General features: G+C 37.9%; 1 protein-coding gene across 20 annotated transcripts in view; it reads left to right on the forward strand.

Annotated features, from left to right (window-relative positions):
- Window positions 1–22093, forward strand: part of afdn.S (afadin, adherens junction formation factorS homeolog) — a 91551-nt gene that overhangs the window by 36358 nt on the left and 33100 nt on the right. For 12 of the 20 annotated variants that reach the window (XM_041564467.1, XM_041564469.1, XM_041564468.1 and 9 more), the window contains exons 10-24: window positions 3361–3623; window positions 5939–6005; window positions 6515–6624; window positions 6810–6871; window positions 8544–8749; window positions 9757–9777; window positions 13345–13490; window positions 14504–14598; window positions 15529–15794; window positions 17129–17272; window positions 17377–17575; window positions 18072–18175; window positions 19762–19842; window positions 20716–20781; window positions 21526–21599. In XM_041564467.1, coding sequence (XP_041420401.1) covers window positions 3361–3623; window positions 5939–6005; window positions 6515–6624; window positions 6810–6871; window positions 8544–8749; window positions 9757–9777; window positions 13345–13490; window positions 14504–14598; window positions 15529–15794; window positions 17129–17272; window positions 17377–17575; window positions 18072–18175; window positions 19762–19842; window positions 20716–20781; window positions 21526–21599 — 1904 coding nt within the window. The remainder of the gene's footprint in view (window positions 1–3360; window positions 3624–5938; window positions 6006–6514; window positions 6625–6809; window positions 6872–8543; window positions 8750–9756; window positions 9778–13344; window positions 13491–14503; window positions 14599–15528; window positions 15795–17128; window positions 17273–17376; window positions 17576–18071; window positions 18176–19761; window positions 19843–20715; window positions 20782–21525; window positions 21600–22093) is intronic. The other 8 variants (XM_041564473.1, XM_041564472.1, XM_041564485.1 and 5 more) reach the window with 2 other exon arrangements.

Genomic DNA, 22093 nt, shown 5'->3' on the forward strand with positions numbered 1-22093 from the left:
AGACGTCAAAGACGCCTACCTCCATATACCGATTCACCCCAATCATCACAGATTCCTCCGGTTTTATGTCAACGGCAATCATTGGCAGTTCGTGGCGCTACCATTCGGACTCTCGTCCGCCCCCAGAACCTTCACCAAAGTGATGGCAGCAGTGCTAGAACAGCTCCGGATCAGGGGCATCACAGTTATACCCTACCTGGACGACCTCCTCGTCAAGGGTCCGTCTGCGGCTCTTGCCCAGTCACACACCTCGCAGACACTCAAGGTCTTGGAGACCCTGGGTTGGGTCATCAACTACAAGAAGTCACATCTCTGCCCGTCACAAACCATGGAATACCTGGGGCTGATCCTAGACTCCCGTCGAGCGACAGTTTTCCTTCCACGGGAGAAAGCCAACGTCTTACGGACGCGCATACATGCTCTCCGGTCGACCACCCCTGTCCCTCTTCGCACGGCTATGCGGACTCTAGGGACAATGGTCGCTTCCTTCCCAGCCATTCTATATGCCCAATTCCACACCAGACCTCTCCAACACCTGATTCTCAGGCATCAAAGGAGGGATCGACAGCACCTGGACCGCCTGATAGCGATTCCGGTGCAGGTTCAGAACTCCCTACTCTGGTGGTCCCACCCTCTCCGCTTCACACAGGGAAGACCCTTCCCCAGCCACACTTGGACGGTGGTCACGACAGACGCAAGCTTAACCGGGTGGGGCGGAGTTCACGGCCAAAGAACAGCCCAGGGCAGTTGGGACCGAGAAGAGAGACTTCTCCAGATCAACATCCTGGAACTGAGAGCCATACTGTACTCGCTACAACATTTCTCGCCCTTCCTTCGGGGCAAGGCTGTGCGGATTCAATCCGACAACGTCACCGCAGTGGCCTACGTGAACCACCAGGGGGGCACACGCAGTCCCACATCCTTACTGGAAGCAGCCAAGATCTTGACTTGGGCAGAGGCCAACATACCAGAGCTCTCCGCGGTACACATCCCAGGGGTCGACAACTGGCTCGCAGATTACCTGAGCAGGGAAACCCTGGATCAGGGCGAATGGAGTCTCAACCAGGAGGTCTTCCAACTAATAGTGGACAGGTGGGGCCTTCCAGACGTGGATCTCATGGCCTCCAGATGCAACCGGAAGGTTCACAACTTAGTCGCCAGAAGCGTAGACCCGTTGGCTCTAGCGATCGACGCTCTGGTGATTCCATGGAACTTCGCCTTGGCCTATGCATTCCCCCCTCTAGCCCTTCTTCCACGGCTCATAAAGAAGATCAAGAGAGAAGGCACTCGGACCATCCTTGTGGCTCCGTACTGGCCAAGACGGCCTTGGTTCGCCGATGTGGTGGACCTGTCCATCGACGACCCATTTCATCTCCCGGAAAGGGAGGATCTGCTAACACAAGGGCCCGTCAACCACCCGAATTCTCATCGCTGGGCTTTAACGGCGTGGCTCTTGAAACCCTAGTTCTTAAGAGGTCAGGGGTCCCCACAGCGGCCATCCCAACCCTGCTTCGGGCACGAAAACCAGTTTCTGCAAAGGTCTATCATAGGGTGTGGAAAACCTTCATCGGCTGGTGTGAACATCAAGACTTAGATCCACAGAGGCCTTCCGAGAGTGACATCCTGTACTTCCTCCAAGCCGGCCTCGACAAGGGGTTGGCGCTCAGCTCTCTGAAGGTGCAGGTGTCAGCCCTTTCCATTCTCTTCCAGAAAAGATATGCCTTACGGAGTCATGTCAAGACTTTTTTTTACAAGGAGCGACCAGAATAGTGCCTCCATACCGCTGTCCGGTTCCCCCTTGGGATCTCAACTTGGTTCTCTCCGTCCTCCAGGGGGACCCCTACGAACCTATTGCAGCAGTCCCGTTAGCTACACTTACCGAAAAGGTGGTCTTCCTACTGGCAATCGCGTCCGCACGAAGAGTTTCAGAACTGGCTGCACTCTCTTGCAGAGCCCCATTCACCATCATCCACAAAGACAAGGTTGTTCTTAGGCCCACGCCCGACTTCCTTCCCAAGGTCGTCTCAGACTTTCACCTCAACCAGGACTTGATAGTTCCTTCCCTTTGTCCAGAGCCCCGGAACCCTATGGAAGCCAAATTACACAAGTTAGATGTGGTTCGGGCAATCAAAGCTTACTTGAAGGCAACTCAAGAGATGAGGAGATCAGACTCTCTGTTCGTGCTTCCTCATGGCCCCAAACGGGGCACGAAGGCTTCCAAGGCGACGATTGCGAAGTGGATCCGGTCCACGATCATAAGATCATACTCAGTGAAGGGTAAGGAGCCTCCGCTACGGGTGAAAGCTCACTCAACACGGTCCTTGAGCACCTCTTGGGCGATTCGTCATCAAGCATCAGTTGAGCAAGTCTGCAGAGCAGCTACCTGGGCATCTCCACATACCTTCACGCGCTTCTACAGGCTGCACACACAGGCCTCAGCCGAAGCCAGCTTCGGGAGGAAGGTGTTACAGGCCGTCATTTCCTAAAAACTTTCTTGGGGTAACAGTGTCCCGCCCTCAGGGGTTGCTTTGGGACATCCCCATGGTGCCTGTGTCCCCCAATTAGGCAAGAGAAAGAGAGATTTTTGTACTTACCGTTAAATCTTTTTCTCTTGTCCTATATTGGGGGACACAGGCCTTCCCGCCCTGTTAAACACTGCTGTGCAACGTTAGTTACGTTTGTGTATAGTTACTCCGTGTTTGGAGTCCTTGTTTCGAGGGTTTTGAGGGGGTTGAGGACTCCTTCTCTGTTTTGGGTTGCTTATTTTACACTTCTCTTCGGTTGAAACTGAATATTGTAGGAGGAGGCAGGGGATGAAGCCCAGAGCAGGAGGAGGAGCCAAAGGTTAACAAGTTAGTGTCCATCTCCAGCTGCAGGATCTTCATCCCCATGGTGCCTGTGTCCCCCAATATAGGACAAGAGAAAAAGATTTAACGGTAAGTACAAAAATCTCTCTATCTATCCTCTATTGTGTATCCTGCGCTTCAATGGCTGCACAGCAGCTTATTATATAAACTATAGTTGTGTTTGTGCAGGGTAACAGTACATTATATTGTCATTCCTTTAAAAACTTTACATTTTTGATGTTACTGTTCCTTCAAACTGTGTTATTATCACTCTAAATGTGGCATTAGCAGGATTAAAGTTGTATGAACATCCTTTAATTAATATCTAAGAACATTTTAAAGCCTTATAATTTATATGGGAATATAATAGCTAATAATAATAGTAGCTGTTCTTTTCAATGCTGGCATTCTGATTCTGATCTAGTGGGAAGACTAGTCCGGTGTGCCCAAAAAAAAGCCCTGTCAGCTGTCACTCTCCCCTCAAACCTTAATAAGTAAAACCATTATTTTGCAGCTGTTTGGCCCAGGGATACAACATCACCATTGTGACCTAAATAATATGGATGGTGTAGTCACAGTTACTCCAAGAAGAATTGATGCTGATACGTATGTGGATGGTCATCGTATCTCAGAGACTACTATGCTGCACAGTGGAGTCAAGGTTCAGTTCGGTTCTTCACACGTGTTCAAATTTGTTGACCCCAACCTTGATCACTTACTGGGTAAAAGCCTTTCTGATACTGGGCAAATTGGTAAAAACCAAAGGACCAAACAAGGGTGAGTGAAAATGTGTACCTTGTTTAATTTTACTCATATTTAATAAATAATCAAAATGATGGTTGAGACTGGCGAAATGTTTTGTTTCTTTTGGAATAGTATATATTATGTTATGTTTATTAGGTACTTGTAATACTTAAATGACCAATAACAAAAATGAAAATTTGTATACGTCTGCAATATGACTTAGCATCATTTATGACTTTGCAAATTTTTTCTTTGTCTGTTGTATGCAAGATGTTTTCTTTGAAGCTGAGTTTTTATTGTGTTGTCTTTGCCACTTCATTTCCTGTTTAGCCAATGTTTATCTGCTGCGTAAACAAAAACGCACCCAGTTTCTTGTGTTTGGTTAAGCATTAGTACAAAGGAAAAACTACCAGCATATTTCATATACAAATATTACGCTTTTTTAAAATAAGGAAATTCCAAGGGGGTCACAGGCAAGTGGATTTTATATATAAATGTTTTACAGATATTTTCATTGTATCATGGATTCCTTTCAATCTGTAGAAGCAGGTGTGTCTGTATATTGAACTCATAATGTCAAAGGACACAAAAATCTATTTACATAGTGTATATGTCCCTCAAGAGTTCTCCTCTTATCGTACTACCTGTACTGTAAAATACAGTGGTTTTTTTTTTTTCTTAAGGCAACTTTTTGTCTCCACAAAACAATTTGGTCATGGTAACTTTTTCGGCAATTTGCAGTATGCGTAGTGTGGAATTTTGCTGCTAATCCATTCCTGGTGAAAAAATCTAATCACTACTACTGTGCAATTGTTTTGATTTAAAGGAGAATAAAACCCTTTCCCACCCTCCTCTCCCCTCTACTGCCCCCCTCCAAGCTACCTCCCCGCAACATCTCTTCTGCTGAAAAGTTGCCCTGAATGCCATAAATCTGTAGAGTTGCGCAGTGGAATTCATAGGTGCCATTTTCCCTGTCTTCAGAAGAGGTTAACAGAAGAGGTTAGGAAAACCGGGGAAGATGACACCTTTTGAACTTCTCTGTGCAGCTCAGCAGATTTATGGCAGTTCAGCACATAGGGGAACTTTTCAACAGAATAGGGAGTCTTATTTATCATGGTGTGTAAAAAGTGAAGCATTACCGGTGATGTTGCTCAGAGCAACCAGTCAGATATTTGCTTTTGTTTTCTAACTGTTAAAATCTAATTGCTCTGACTGGTAATCACTGGTAATGCTTCACTCCACTTTTTACACAGCATGATAAACAGACACCTTGATGTTGGGGAGAGAGAGGAGGAGGGTGGGCTAGGGTTTACTTCTCCTTTAAATGGAAAAAATAATTTGTGTTTTTTCTTACGCTTAATGACAGATACTTCACACATTATGAATAACAGGGTTGAGAAAAGTAGCAAATGAAAATCTTTATAACATGTTATTAGAATGAATATATGAGACCATAGTTTGGGAAAAATCAGAAACTGTAGATCAGAATAAAATACCACTAAACTTATTTTCCCATGTAAATCTGCAATAATGTAGATCAAGGTCAGACCAGTACTTAATTCAGTTTGAGAGAATGCTGGTTGACAGGAAACACTATAGGGTGTAGTTGATTTTTCTTTTAATTAATAAGGTGTAAGAAGTAATTATTATTATTATTATAATTATTAAATTAGATAAAACATTATAAAGAGCTTGAATATAACACACCCATCCTGTTCAAACCTGTATTAAATACATTGAAATGTTTGATGAACTCAGGCTGCATGGTTATGACCTTAGACTCTCTTCTACCTTGCCTGCACCACTTCTTTTGTGTTAGTGCTCAGTCTAATGGAACACTTTCAGGATTGTTCTGATGCTAATTTCAAGGTAGTCTGAGGTACTGAGGTCATAAGTAGTGAATGGAACTCTATTTGCATAGAAACACTAGCCAAAGGTGTGTGTGTGTGTGTGTGTGTCAATATATAAACTAAGATTGTATTAATTGGCCCTTAACATCCCCAGGAAAAGATTTGGCAGCTGGTGATATTGGCCAAATTGATACATGATTAACTGACCTGAACCAAGTATTTATTTTGCACAGGACAGTGTATGTACAACATACTGTTTTATTATTACAGAGGAAAAGGCAATACATTTTAAAAATGTGGATTATTTAATTATAATAGAGTCTAGGGAGATGGCCTTTCCATAATTCAGATCTTTCTACATAACTGGTTTCCAGATAATGGATCCCATACCTGTATTAGTGCATTACCTATTGGTACAAATGGTTTTACATACATTCTTTCAGATTACAATTCGTGTAGATGTTTTTTTTCTAAACGTTTTTTAATTATCTGTTTTAGGTTGCAAGAAACTACATTTGGTCTTGAAGGTGATGTTCTTGGTGATGTCACAACGCCAGCTAATAAGGTATTTATTTTAGTTCTAATTAGTTTTGTTGATTTCTTCTGTATCTGGATTTTATTAAGTATAGTATAGACATTTAGTGGCCAGCTGCGTAAAGGGCAAAATGTTTAGACTAGGGCTAGACGATTGTGGATCACACCGAAATCCGCCCTGCTTACAGAAAAGAGAAGGGGAGTAGCCAGGCAGCAGAGAAACCTTATCTGCTGGCACTAGCCTTAAACCTTTGTATTTGTATTTCCCAATTTTGCTACAGTTACCCTGTTTAAATAAAGACCAGCTAGCTTAAATGGATGCTGGTTTGAGATAGTCTCATTCACTGGTGCAAAGATAAAACGGTGAGCAATTATATGTTTTTTTTTTTTTTATACCCACAAGCATGTATTCTCTGCATGCCATAGGTCTGCAAGTATTGTCCCATGACTTCTTCATCACTGTAGAACAGAGCAGCTATTCTTAACAGGCCTTCCTATAGCAATATTTTTGATTCAAGAACTTTTCTTGTAATTTTCTAGATGGCCAGTAAACTAGACGGTGAGAGAATACCGGGTATGACAGAGAAAGGTATGGTGAAACCAATGATAAGAATGGACAAGCAGCAAGATCAACGTGTGCAAAACGGCAGGTAAAAAACTAAAGAATTGTTTGCAATACTAAAAGTTTTGCTTGTAACATTTGTCTTTTCCCTTAGAAGAAATATTTGCAGCTGCTGCTGAACACGCAGTAGGGAAAATATATCTATCTGTGAAATGTCTGTGAAATTCCCTTTTTCGCTTTTTATTTTTCTAATGGCAACTTTTTATACTTTAGGTCTCAAGATTCCCAAGGACCAGAAAATGTGTTGCCTGCAAGTATTGAATTTAGAGAAAATTGTAAGTCCTTTATTTAGACTTTGTTTGCATACATTTTATTAAATCATCATTAATGTGAGCTTATTGATCTAGTTTTTTTTAATATATTCAACAGGTAATATTAAAAATTTACTGGGTCTCATTCAGTAACTTTTATCAAAAGTTTTGGTTTTGAGGCCAGTATACTGTGTTTAATTATTTAGATTTTGTGGTTGATTATAATTAACAATAAAAAAGTACTTAGCAAACACTTTAACATCTAAATTCTAATCTGTTCAGCTTGGTTGCTCTCTAGTTCTACATGGTATACATAATCTAATTGGATAAATTGCACAATCAATTTTAATACATTTGGCAGTCCATAAGTGTTTGTTCGTTCTGGTTAGTCCTTTGGATGTCTCGTAAGAAATACTGTTCAGCCAGCTATGCCTTGCAATACACCTTAGGTTAAATGGTTTTGGAATGTCTGGAAAATACATTTTACATGTCAGATTTTAGTAATAAAACATTTGAAACACTTAAAGGGAAACTATTCTTTCAGCATGAATACTTAACCAAAATATTCATAAATGTTACCATATTGGCATATGTATATAAAGTATATTTTAACATTTATTTTTAAACTAAATTATTTTTTTGAGAAAGCAACACTGGAAAATTGGTGAATTTCTTGTTACGTGCAATATAGGCAAACACTTTAATAAAAGTACAGGGGATTTCCCTGCTACACCTGCCTAAAGTCACGTGATGTAACGTTTTGGGGGCGTGCCCCTTTTTCAGACATCATCGTGGCACACCCCCGAAATGTTACATCATACCCTTCCAACCAACACTGGGCATTACATTTCTGGAGAGGCTGGGGGGAAAGGAAGGTTCTTTTATATTGCAAGTAGACCATTGTTAAAAGGATTTAACTAATGAATGCCACAGCACATAAAGAGGGTGAGGGAATGTGATGAGTGTCATGACGTCTAGGAAGTGCTTAATGGAAAGTGAAAGTAAGTGACTGCCAGGCAATATATAATTGACAGCTCATATATTAGAAACCTTTATAGCAGATATGAATGTTTTAATGAAAAAAATAATTTGGGTTTCATCTTTAATTTGCAAAGCACATTCATTATACAGCTTTTCATGTCTGGGTGACAGGTATACTTTAAAAACAATATTTGCTTAAATTACTCATACTAATTTTCATAAATAGTCAAGTAAAATATTTTTAGAAACAAGTGCTGTATTAGGGGCTTAATTATTCTTCAGTGTGTTTGGATTTCATTTAGCTAGGATGATCAGGTAAGTTAAAAGCCTGCAAAGATTGCTTTGGTTCATCCAAATCCTGAACTAAATCCTGGATTTTTGTTGCATCCTTTATTTCTAGCTATCACCTAAAAACTTGTTTTCCAGCAACCATGCAAGCTTAATTTTCATGATTCTGAATGTCCCTCAAAAAGACCCCCCAAAAAATCAGGACACTTGGTGGTGATGTATGTCATTGAAGCACTTATTTCTAAAACAATGGATGTTATGGATATTAATATGAATAAAGTAAATATTGTTTTTAAATTAATGAATTTAAGGTTAAGCTCGTTATAGTGCCTGCCATCTTGCTAAGCTATCATTTTCTAATGTATTACCATATTGTTCTAAAAAGTAAAATTCACCTTTTTCACTGTTGTGTTTTCAACTCCCTTAGCTGAAGATGCCTTTTTGTCTGCCGTTATTAACTATACAAACAGTTCTACTGTGCATTTCAAACTTTCACCAACATATGTGCTGTACATGACCTGTCGGTATGTATTGTCCAACAAGTACAGACCAGATACAAGTTCTGCTGAGCGAACACACAAAGTAATTGCTGTTGTGAACAAGATGGTGGGAATGATGGAAAGTGTAATCCAGGTAAGCTTTAACCCATAACGTTTTGTTTCTCTATTTTTTTTTCTGATATCTTTTAAATTTGAAAAATATTGTAAAATTGCAAGAGTGGAAGCAGTTATGTTGATATAGGTCTGTCTTGAGACCTAGCATAATGTAAATAAGATATTTTAGTAGATGCAAAAAGTACAAATTAAGTGCTAGAGTTATTTTGAAGGATTGTTTGAATTTTATACTCCTCCATGATGGGGCTTTTTTCAGTTCTCTATGCATATTGGCATGCATTACAATAGCTTTTCTATACCTCAGTTGCAGAGACCCAATTTATTTGTGTTAAGTGAGAAGATTTAAAATAAAAATTAGCCTTTTGTACCCCTGCATAGCCATAGTGTGAATTGGAAGTGCTAGCTGGCCAAATTTCAACAAAACAATATTATCTCTTGTAGTTTAATCATGAGTTATGTTGGACATTTAAGCAGCAGAAACTGACCCCAAGAACTAAAGCTCATTTTACAACATTTGAGCATGAAAATGTGTGTCCTGACTCCCCAATTAGTTTTTTTTTTTTTTTTTTGTTGCTCATTCACAGTACTGGCTTTATTTATTATTATATGAACTTAGGGGCCAACTAACAACATATGTATATGTACAATATAAAATGAACAATAAACGGCTGATTAGTAATAAATTCAGATTCCTATTTTATTGTATTTTACTCCTTGGTCAAGGCAATAAATGTTAGTGACCAATCTGATTTTTAATTTAGACCGATAATATTCCGTTATACAATTATTTAATGACCAATTTTTTGTCTAGGGTTTTTTTAAGGTGGAATTACATGGAAATAGATCCCTAATGGAAATGGCACTTTGGTTCCTGTTTTTGTTGTATAACTTTCCTTGTAGATATTTGTATTTAAGAGGTGTTATTTTTCCATGTAAGTGTGATGTGCCTTACATTCTTACCTACTAGATTTGTTTACAAGTTTCTTTCTCTGTTCTCCTTGATTTTCTCATCCTCTTTTTCTTCAGGAAATAGAGAAAGGTAACCAGGTAGGACATGAAGTTGGGAGGCAATCCCTGTTATTTTGGCTTAGCTCAGACTTATGCTTCTTTTATATAAGATTTATATAATACTTCTTCAAATGGCTGGGCTGAACAGTTCATAACACTCATTTGATGACTGGAGATGCTTAATCCAAAAAAAATCGTATTAACCGTATAACATTTGGACATCCCATAACCCCTTGCTTGATGCACTTCAATATCAATAATAAAATAAACAATATTTTACTTTTTGCATTGTATGGCTCATGTTTTATTTATGGTTATGATTCTTTGCATCTCATCTAACTTGGTTTGCCATTCTTTTGGATGAGAATTCAGATAGATCATTACCAGATGCTATATCTTACTGTGCTTTGGGTGGAAATGCAGATTTTCTTTCTGCTGGGGCATGTAAAGCAGGACCATATGAACTCATGATCAGCTGAGTTTATTGCAGTTTTAAAAGGGATCTGAATTATTATTTTGTTAGTATACGATAAGTTACACATTTTACATTGGCTTCACTTTTCAGTAGATTGCAAAGCCTTTGAACCACCTGCTAGAAAGAGGAAACCCCCCAGACCCCTATATCATTATATATGGGATGTGTGTGTACGTATATATATATATATATATATATATATATATATATATATTTATATTTATATAGATATATTTATATTTATATAGATATATTGATATAGATATATTTATATAGATATAGGTAAGATTTTGGATTTTCTTAAAGATAAGTATCTTCCTTTATTCCTTTGAATTAACATTTAGTATGTGGTAGACTTTTATAAACTGAGACTATTTTTAAACTGGTCTTACTTTTTTATTTGTTATGGTTTTTTATTTATTTAGCTTTTTGTTCAGCAGTTCTCCAGTTTGGTATTTTAGCAGTCATCTGCTACATAGCAACCAGCCAATCAGTTTGATGAGAAATGGGATTATGGAAAGGAGAGGGTTTGAATAAAAAGGATAAGTAATAAAAAGTAATCATAATAGGAAAATTGTAGCCCCATGGAACAATAGGTTTTGGCTACTGTGGTCAGTGACTCCCATTTGAAAGCTTGAAACACGCAGAAGAGGAAAGAAAATAATTAAAAAAAGCTGTATAAAAAATTGCTAGGAATAGGTGGTTTAATAACATAATAAAAGTTAACTCAATGGGGAACCACTCCTTTAAAATGAAATTGTCCTCTGCAGCAAATTGCTGGCAACTTAAGATACAGTGTAATGCACTGAATTAGGTTATAATTTCATGGGGCTGTCCTGTCATTTACAGTAATAGCTTTATTTTTCAGTATATATCAAATGCATGTTTAGACAGGAAAAAGGGAGGAATTTTTGCCTCATTCTTGCTGAATTAATGACCTTTTCATTATGCATGTCTGTTACAAATGGGCTCTTTAATGAAAGGTATTTTACAATATTAGTTGACATATTGCACAAGAATGAACAGCACTGTGTATGTTCCTGGAGGAACCTAAACCAAACAGACTGGTTGTATGTGTCTGTACTGCCTTATTGTAGCTTCCATTTAGCAAAACGATTTCCTTAACCCTATAGGAGTATGTAGGGAATAAAGATATAGGGAATGATATATCACCTGTTGTAAAATATAAGACTGCTAGAAGCCACATAGACAGTCCTTGACCATATAAAGGCAAAAGGCCACAGACAGAGCTCTTTACTTACTCATGTTATAATAACTTGTATATGATTGTTTACAATATACAGGTTTGTGAGTCATGTTTAAAGGACCAGTAATATCAATTTTTTGTATTAACAAATTTGTTGGTGTAGAACGAAAAAAAACCCCACAAAGACATATTAAACTTTTAAATCACTAAGTCTATATTAAGAAATAACTTACCGAAACTCCGCTTGCGCTCCTCTGCAGAAAAGGCGATCCATCGTGCAGTGCTCAATTTCTCCTCCCTGCTTTCCTTATAGGAGATAGCCAGGGAGGAGAAATCGAGCGCCACATGATGGATCGTCGCCTTTTCTGAAGAGGAGCACAAGCAGAGTTGTTTCTTAATAAAGACTTAGCGATTTAAAAGTTTAATATGTCTTTGTGGTTTTTTCGTTCTACATTATCACTGATTATAAGAACATATTTTACAAGTCTCTTTTGTAAATGGATTACTGTACTGCATTTGCAGGGTTAGTAGATAAAACAAACAAATATAAGATTGTCTTTACAGATTTTATGAACATAACATGAAGTAAGAAAAAAGGAAAGAGAAGGAAAGGGAGATAGTTATAGAAGGGTGGGCATTCCCTTTATGCAATAGCTTACATTACAGTTTGTGGCTCGGACAAATGTCATTGATAATCTTTATCTAGAATGCTAGGGTAGGAGGTTCCACGGCTTTCCATGTGAGAAAAATAGCTTTCTTTGCATAATGTAGGAGCTGCTGTAAACACACCCTTTCACAAGATGTAAGGGTGAGTCCCTCTAGATGTCCCAAATAGCTGGGAGTCCCAAAAAGGTATTGATAAATGCAAGAATTGCAGTCCAGTATTGCTGAATTTTAGGGCACTAACAAAATACATGCATATAAGTACCTCTATCAGCATTACGTTTAAAACACACGTATGGGTACCCTTGGTATATTTGTGCCAGCCTGTGCGTGGTCAAGTAAATTCTATTCAGGAATTTGGGCAACAAGTGCATGCCGTAGTTGGAGGAATCTGAAAAGCATATGGTTCTGTAGCCCATATTCCTCTTTCAGTTGAGCAAACTGCTTGAGCGCCTCTGCTCTCACCAGGTCACTCAGATGTTTAATTCTGCCCGTGGCCCAGACACTGGCATCCGGAAGGGACTGGAACTGTGACAGAGTTTTGTGGTTAAAATTGGGCAACAAGTGCATGCCGTAGTTGGAGGAATCTGAAAAGCATATGGTTCTGTAGCCCATATTCCTCTTTCAGTTGAGCAAACTGCTTGAGCGCCTCTGCTCTCACCAGGTCACTCAGATGTTTAATTCTGCCCGTGGCCCAGACACTGGCATCCGGAAGGGACTGGAACTGTGACAGAGTTTTGTGGTTAAAATATTTATACCTCATAGAGGTAAAATTTCCCCCCAATAAAAACATTTGTCCATGTTTTTCGTGCTACATCCGCTATAGTCTTTTTTTATTTTTAAGCCTGTGGCACAATGGGGTATCTTCATTTTTTCAGAAATTTTTGCTTATTGAAGAAGAATTTTGTGAAAATATGCTCCCTTGACCTTGTTAAGGACAATCACCTTTATACTTTCAACATGCAGAGAAAAAGAGAAATTTAAAAATGGTGGCACGGGTGGATGGGGAACTCTGGCTATAATTTCTAGTTCTTGTGAGCAACTATATCATTGCACAGGAACATTGTGCTCTCTTTTCTGTTTTGTTTCTGACTAGTTCACTTTCTATTTGTTTACCCTTGGAAAGTGGTAGATTGCAGGTTTGTGCAGTTGGTACTGATCTATCTGATTTATATATTTATTTTTTAACAACAGTTGTACTGTAATGGTCAAAGAAATGTCTTCATTGGTGACTTAAATGCTATTCTAATTATATCTATAGAAGCAAAAGAATATTGCTGGGGCTCTCGCTTTCTGGATGGCAAACGCTTCAGAGCTTCTCAATTTCATAAAACAAGACCGAGATCTCAATCGTATAACGTTGGATGCACAAGATGTTCTTGCACATTTAGTTCAGATGGCATTCAAGTAAGACAAATATATTTGTGTTATTTGTTGATATTCTCGCTTCATCTATTTCAGAACAGGGATGCTTTAATAAATGGTCAGAAAGGGAATTTGCTCAGGGCTCATCAGGACAATCAGACTTTTCTGGTTTAACTTTTGACAGAAGCATTTTGGGTGTGGACCCAAAACTGGGTCACAGTGTTGTTTAGCCAGACATCAGTGTTGTCCTTTATAATAAGAGATGTATTTGTACCATAGAAGAAAAATTGGTTCTGAACTTATTTTTAAATTGCAAAGCTGGTTTCACATCTTAATTTGCATTATTTGTAACATCTCACATACAGGATCTACTTCACAAGTGGTTTTTGCCCATGTTAGGAAATATTAAATGCAAACAATATTCACTTAGTTCCTGCTTCTGTATGCCCTTGGAACTGAGTTTATACGAGCAGGGTTCTGTTCTTCTATATTTTATTATCTGACCTTATTTGTTTTTTCAAGACCCCTGTTTGGTATAAATTATTGTGCACTGCGTAACTTTCCAGAATGTATTAATAAATTTGACCTGTGTATGTACATTTTTTGCAGTACCATTGCGGATTCCTGGTAACCTAGGAGCCTTGTTGTAGACTTGCATTTTTCATGGCTCCAGTAACTTGGAAGTACTCACTAATTTTAACATGACAGGTTCATCAATAGTTTGATTTCACTGGTGTCTCCAAATGATTTAACCGATTTAGACCTTGCTGTGAAACCAGACAGAAGTAGGTTTCTATTAACAAGGAATCATTGTTCATACTAGTACTACTGGTAGTTTTTCCTGTAATGTAGTATATACTAATGTAACTACTAGAATGCTCAACCTTTTACCATTTCCTTTAAAATACAGCTTTAATTACAAATACTAGCATCTCCCCATCTATAAATTGTGGTTCAGCAACATCTAATTTGTGTGCATGTGCATAATTTATAATTGCAATTAACTTTGTTATGTATATGTCTAGATGCTTAACTGATGCATTTCTTTAACACAGATACCTGGTGCACTGTCTTCAGTCTGAACTGACCAGCTCCATGCCTGCTTTTATAGATGATCCAGAAGAAAATGATTCCCAAAGGCCCAAAATAGGTCAGAAAGTAAATGGGGGGGGGGGGGGGGCTTTTGTTATCATTTGTGTTCCTCAACTTGTGAATTGTTTGCTAGAAATTGATGTGGTCTTTTAGTGCAGGTGATATACATTAGGCATAATCAGCGGTTGTAACCGGGCACACACCTATGCAAAATCATTTGTTGTTTCACTCCAGAGTTTTCCACAATGCAGTAAGGGTCCTAACAAATTTGGCTATTTATCGTCTGTGCAAGATTTCCTCTCCTACGAGCGATAAAACTTCCCCTCTTTGTTCACTGGAATTACTCCATACAAAACAGTTTGCATGCAGCAGAAAAGAAGGGAGAATAGTGGCTTTGAGCCAAGTGGGAAATAAGTAACGAGTGCTACGGCCACTTATCTGGCACAGAAGGTCATTTGATTTACAACCTGGGAAAAACTAAAGGATTGGTTTGTGTCCTTGAGAAGTGTAATTTATGATTATGCGTAGGCTGTGAGACTGTTATTGTTTTGACATCACTGTGTTATGGAAGCTGGTTTTTTTTTAATCATGTGGGCAAAATATCGCCTTATTAAATGCAAAATCTGTTTAGAATATGACATGCAAATCTCCAGGTGATTCCTGAGTATTAATATGTTATAACACTAGGAGACCCTCCCCTCTTTTTTACTCTCTGACGTCAATCTACAGACATTTGTAAGCTTGTGAACCTGATAGGTAACCAGAGTCTACCTGATTTTTTCTGTTGATTCTGGCTGATAAATGTGACACAGTTGGGACATTGTGAAAATATTTAAAAGTCATGTATGCAATGGTCTATGAATGTGTAGACTCTGGAACTTGGTTGCTTGTTTTGACACTCCATTTGAGTATTGAGAACTGACATATATCTTCTTACTAATGATAATACACACACTTAACATATATATATTATTTTTGTCTCTTTTAGAAGATGTCTTGCATACTCTGACAGGTGCCATGTCACTTCTAAGACGTTGCCGGGTCAACGCAGCACTAACTATTCAGCTCTTCTCACAGTTATTCCATTTCATCAACATGTGGCTGTTCAACAGGCTTGTAACAGATCCAGACTCCGGTTTATGCTCTCACTATTGGGGGGCAATAATACGTCAGCAGCTTGCACACATAGAGGCCTGGGCTGAAAAACAAGGCCTTGAATTGGCTGCAGACTGTCACCTTAGCAGAATAGTTCAGGTAAAAATATACTTTATGTATGTTTAGAATAAAAAGGTTTGGGTGTTTTACCATCCAGCATAGGCAATCGCCAAAGAAGTGGAAGTAATGACCCACTGATGCTTCTTATTTAGTTGAATTGGCCAACACCTGAAAGTGCAAGCACTGGCACTTTTTTTTAGCTGAGCACATTATATTGTGTGTTTTCATGCTGAATACCAATTTCAGTGTTGGTACTGTTGTATCAGTCAATAGTGCTGCTCCAGCAGAATTCTGCACTGAAATCCGTTTCTCAAAAGAGCAAACAGATTTTTTTTTTTATATTTAATTTGGAAATCTGTCATGGGGCTAGACATATTGTCAGTTTCCCAGCTGCCCCCAGTCATGTGACTTGTGCTCTGATAAACTTGTGTACTGCAAGTTGGAGTGATATCACTCCCCCCCCCCAGCAGCCTAACAACAGAACAATGGGAAGGTAACCAGATAGCAGCTCCCTAACCCAAGGTAACAGCTCCCAGGCAAAATGACCTGAGGTGGCTGCTTACACACCAATACTTGTGTACTGCAAGTTGGAGTGATATCACTCCCCCCCCCCAGCAGCCTAACAACAGAACAATGGGAAGGTAACCAGATAGCAGCTCCCTAACCCAAGGTAACAGCTCCCAGGCAAAATGACCTGAGGTGGCTGCTTACACACCAATATTACAACTAATAAATTCACTTGGTTCAGGAAATAAATTTTATATTGTAGAGTGAATTATTTGCAATGTAAATAGTGTAATTTAGAAATAAAAAAAATAATAACGGAATACTTTTATGTTTATGAAATTGTTACCCGGTGGCATACCTGGTTGTCTTTCAAAAACAACTGAGAAATGTTGTCATACAGCCATAACTGCAGCAGTACAACCCTTATTGTTCCCTTCACTCTAGTCATTTAAAAATATCTAGAATAATCAGCATTGTATAACCGTAAATGGGGGTACATCTTTTGGTAAAGATAGTAGCCTGTGCTAAGTACAATTCTTCAGAAGCATGTTAATGTGCTGTGTCCTATTAAGCGCCCAATTCCAAATCTAGATCTTTATAATGAACAGAAATTATAAAATCTTTCTAATGTGGGTCTCTAGGGCAAAGTTTAAAAAAGCGATATTTTAGTATCCAGAGCATACTAGGACATCAGGGTATAAACTACAGAGCTAGATTCTTACTTGAGAAACATTTTGTACAATTGTATTCCTCAAAGCATTCTTATGAAAACACATTAGAATATTGTATTATCTCAAGTGCTGATCATTATTCCTTTTTTATCTGACCATAATGCTAAATGGCTTTTGCATGAATTTTTTTTTTAGGCTACTACCCTTCTCACTATGGATAAGTACTCGCATCAAGATATTCCAAATATTAATAATACATGTTTTAAGCTGAACTCCTTACAATTGCAAGCTCTTCTTCAAAATTACCACTGTGCTCCTGATGAACCATACATTCCAACAGTAAGTTACCTGTGGAATAAATATTTTTTGGGTGTAAACATTAATAAAGAAAAAAATCTGTCATACTTTGATATTATGCTGTTCTCAAATACTTGTATTGGCAGGAGTTGATAGACAGTGTAGTATCTGTAGCAGAAAATACTGCTGATGAATTGGCTCGAAGTGATGGCAGAGAAGTCCAACTGGAGGAGGATCCGGATCTGCAGCTACCTTTCCTTTTGCCTGAAGATGGTTATTCATGTGATGTTGTTAGGAACATTCCTAATGGCCTTCAGGAGTTTCTAGAACCTCTCTGTCAGAGAGGTGAGCATGATAAAAATAGAAAAGTGTAAGACTAAAGTTATTGCAGCTATTCACAGAAACCCACAAGTAATTAGCGTGTGTTGTAGTGCATCACACACATATTGCGAAGTATGCTACACTGCAACAATGATACTGAAATTCTAGAAAGCAACAAAGCTTTATAGAAGGAAAAAATTATTTGCTTCTGAAAATGTCACTTTGCATTTTCATCAATGATCCCAAGATTCACATTTTCACCATTTCTTACATGCTCTGCATATTTTTTTACCATAAATGTGAAATTCGCACTTTGGCTTTTACATATTGGAGTCGTAATTTTTGAGTCCTTAGCACATTACAAATGACTTGATAAAACAGTTATATATTTTAGGTTTATGTGGCAGAGCTTTTCCCATACATCTCTTAGGGAAGTGCATAGCTGTGGCCAAAATGCCTTATGTGCATTTAGCTCTAACAAAAAAAAGTCTTGAGTATCTGTTTTTATTTTTTTGTGAAGGTTTCTGCAGACTTGTCCCTCACTCGCGTTCACCAGGCATATGGACAATTTACTTTGAAGGAGCGGACTATGAAAATCATTTGTTGACAGACAATACAGACCTGGTAAGCAAAGTGTTATTTCTCTTAGCATAGTGTTCTAGCTGTGGGAACGTTTACTTAAAGAGCAGCTTTTATTAAAAAATAAAAGTTAAATCAATAAAATAATTTCTGTTTTGAAAGCTCACCTGTCTGTGTCGGACTAGGACACCAGGGGCCCACCCAAAAACCTTTGATCAGGGGTCCACCAATTAATCTTAGACCAGGGGCCCACTCTTAGTACTATTTTTCTTCCTCTCCTCACTCAACCTCTATTCTCCTAGTCTATTTTCTTTACATATTATACTCTCTTTTTTCTATTTAGCCTCTTTTTTTATCATAGAAATAGGGAATGGCCATGAAATATGGCAAATGTTTAGCAGCATGAGGGCCTACTGACACCTGGGCCCACCGGGACTTTTCCTGGTTTCCTATTTTCCTGGTATCACCTGTCCACATACATGGTTAATAAACTCTAAGGTATTTTATTAGGAATTATTTTATTAGGAAAAATGCAATTATTATTTTATATGGCTTTGGTTATTCCCTGCCCCAGTGGACCGTACATCAAAGGTCTTTCTCTCCTTTATGCAACATTTTATTGTCCCTTTCTATGGTCCATTTTGTCACGAACCAATTAACTTGCCTGTTAACCAAAGATGCAATGCCTGTAATATCTAATAAATAATAAACTACCACTAATTGCATTCCAAGCTGTAAAGCCCTAAAAATAATTAACCAGTTGCCGAATCTGCCGAAAAGTGATGCTGAAGCATTTTATATATATATATATATATATATATATATATATACAGATATTATTTGTCATTCACTTTAGTCCCGGCCCCTGCAGAACTCTAAGGTCCCTGTTACATTCACACAATTTTTTTTTATATAATAGGCAGTTAATTTTTAAAAAAATCTTTTTTTGTCTTTGTAAGTTTTGTTTGCAGAAGTAGCCAGCAAAGACCTGAATAGCCAGAATAAATAGAAAGAATGTGCAAATTACTTGCAGAGTGTGCCCTGGATATAATCAAACCCAGAACCCCATATGCTGTAGTGCTTTACAGAGATTATATACCTTTCACATCAGTTATGTGGAACTTGCAGTTGAAATTCCCATCACATTCGCATACACTGAACTATTTGCACATCGTTTCTTGGCTGTATTTGAACCCAAGACAGCAGCATGGGCGGGGGATGGGTGCAAGGCAGCAGTGCTAACCATTGTACCAATACGGTGTCCATTGTTGTCTTTACTGAAAGTATTAATAAAGCATATCATCATCCTCAAATATAGTTTTATTCTTCAATTTGGGATCTTTCACCATTATATTAAAAGCTCCTTACTGAAGAATGTCCAGTTTTCCTAATTAAGCGTTTTTGTTTTTAATCGATTTGCCTTTTTTTAAGTAATTAATCAGTACCTTTTTATTTGATAGTAAATAAGGTAGCATAAATCAGTGTTGGTGGAGAAAACAAATGAATAGTGGAGGAACAAATTAATGAAAGATTCATTATTTAGAAAAGCACAGGTCCCAAGCAATCCAAATGACGGTGCCTCTAATATATTTTTATCCTAAGAAGAAATAACCCACATTTTTTCTTTTTAGCCATTAAGAAAGGAACCTGAAATAATCACTGTGACACTTAAAAAGCAAAATGGAATGGGTTTGAGTATTGTTGCTGCAAAGGTGAGCAAGATTTCGCTTGGATTTTCATTTTAAGTTTATTGGACATATCTAGAAACACTAAAAACACTAATACACCAAGAAGAACACTAATATGCAAAACAATTAAAAGGGTCCTGTCAAGATAACAGACGTGTCCACTCTGCTAGGGCCCTTCTTGTGATCTGATCATTGGCCGGAGCACTGCATACACACAAGTTTACATTTATGTCTTAGATATGTGTTATTCTAAAGCTATTACAAAGAAAGAATTCTTTTAATAATTTGACCTCTGAAAGGCCAAGTGTTATACATATGTGATATTTCATTGTACCGTGGCAGTGAAATCAGGACAAACGTACTATAACTGAACATTTATAGGGCAGGTAAAGTTTAAGGAGACACTACCATTATTCTACTAGCAAAGAAAAAAATAAAATAAATACACATTTTTTACTACTATCATAGACTTAATATTTGGAAACCAGCAATGGAATGTCCATTTTGTTAAACAATTCTTCTTCGTTTTTGACCAATATGTTTATTTTCTACATTACTTTATATTCCACTTCAATAAAACTAGCTATGCTGTTGATAAAACTTGCCTTTAGTTAGTTCACACATGATTCACTCTGCGTTTTATGGACAACTTCAGGAGGAACTAGTATATAATGTAGCAAGACCTGATGCAGAATTTGTTTCTCATTTCATAAACACAATATTTAGTGCATTTATTTTTTAGTATAACTATGAGTAGGATATTGCTTAGACATCTTGAATTCAGATATGGTTATTTTTTTCTTGCATGTTCGAATTATGGTATTACCCGTCAGATAATATGCATTTTAATCCAATACATTTTGCTCTTTTGTAATATGTATTCTTAAAACTTTTCAGGGTGCAGGACAAGAAAAACTTGGGATTTACATTAAATCTGTGGTGAAAGGTGGTGCTGCAGAAGTGGTTAGTAATAGTTTGATTTTCCATAATTTTATTTGAAAATGCTAAAATAGAAAAATTGGAGCAGGTCTAGAAAATAGTTAAGGTGCAAGCACATATGTATGATATATATATAAATGTAGTTTTTTTTTAATTTCTTTCAATAAACAGGGCAAAAGGTGAAAGTAAAGTCAAGTTCTACTTCCAGTCCTGCTTAGCAAGGTTAAAACAAGTCAGCCCAATGTGAAGAATCTGTATAATAAGCTGCTGCTTATCTAAAAGATTAAAAGGCTGTAGCTGGGGTCAGTAGAGGTTGCTTGCTTGTACTGATGATTTGTTATCCCTTGCTCAACAGGACAAGAACTAGATAGTGTACTTTCTTTTTCAGATTTAACTGAAGTATGGTCAGCACAGGCCTATTATTGAGCTAATTTTAGAAACCTATACAGCCCCTTTAAAGTTTGGTATATGTCATATGGGCTGTTTGCTGCTAATGGTGCAACAACCCATGTGACTGAACAGGGTTCCCAAAGCGGGGGCTATGCTTTCTCAGGGGAAGCACAATAGATACCCTTTAAGCTCCATCACACTCAATTATTTCTAATGCTGTAATGTTCATTTAACAAGCATTCTGATAGCTCAAGGTGTGATTTAATGTTTATGATGAAAATGTTATTTGCTTTCATTAAGGCATCTACACATATACAACATTTGTAATAACAATTGTAATTAAAATCATGTTTTTATCTACTTATTTTTCATTTTTAGGATGGCCGTTTAGCAGCAGGGGACCAACTTATAAGTGTGGATGGGCAAAGTTTAGTGGGTTTGTCCCAAGAAAGGTACAGTAATGAAACTTGTTACTAAAACAAGCTGTTTACATGCATATTACAGTCTGCAGTAATCTCCATTTAGGTGCCGTAGTTCTGCATTACAAGTGCACAAATGGAAGAGGTGTTGACTTTGGAAACATTTGGCCTACTTCAATAAAACAAAAAAAGTAGAGTGCCATATGTCCCCTGGCACACCTTTCTGTTGGTGTAGTGTACATGCACTTTACATTACTGAGCCTAACACATCTGGTGCAGGTCACAGTGCAAGTTAATGTAATTTAATTTTCACGTGACTTGAGAATAATAAAGATGTTCCAGTGGAATTAAATCAGTCCTATCAGGAACCTCTAACAAGAAAAAAAGCTATTAAAACTGTAATTTGAGTTCAGGAAAAGCATACATTGAGAACAGGCAACAACTTTGTCACAAGACTAGCTCACCTATTATCTAGTTTCTGAGAGTAGTAGGGATTGAGGACCTCTTGCTAGATGTCTTGATTGTTA

Source organism: Xenopus laevis, chromosome 5S (genome assembly GCF_017654675.1).
Source record: "Xenopus laevis strain J_2021 chromosome 5S, Xenopus_laevis_v10.1, whole genome shotgun sequence".
In the NCBI taxonomy this organism is placed as follows: domain Eukaryota; kingdom Metazoa; phylum Chordata; class Amphibia; order Anura; family Pipidae; genus Xenopus; species Xenopus laevis.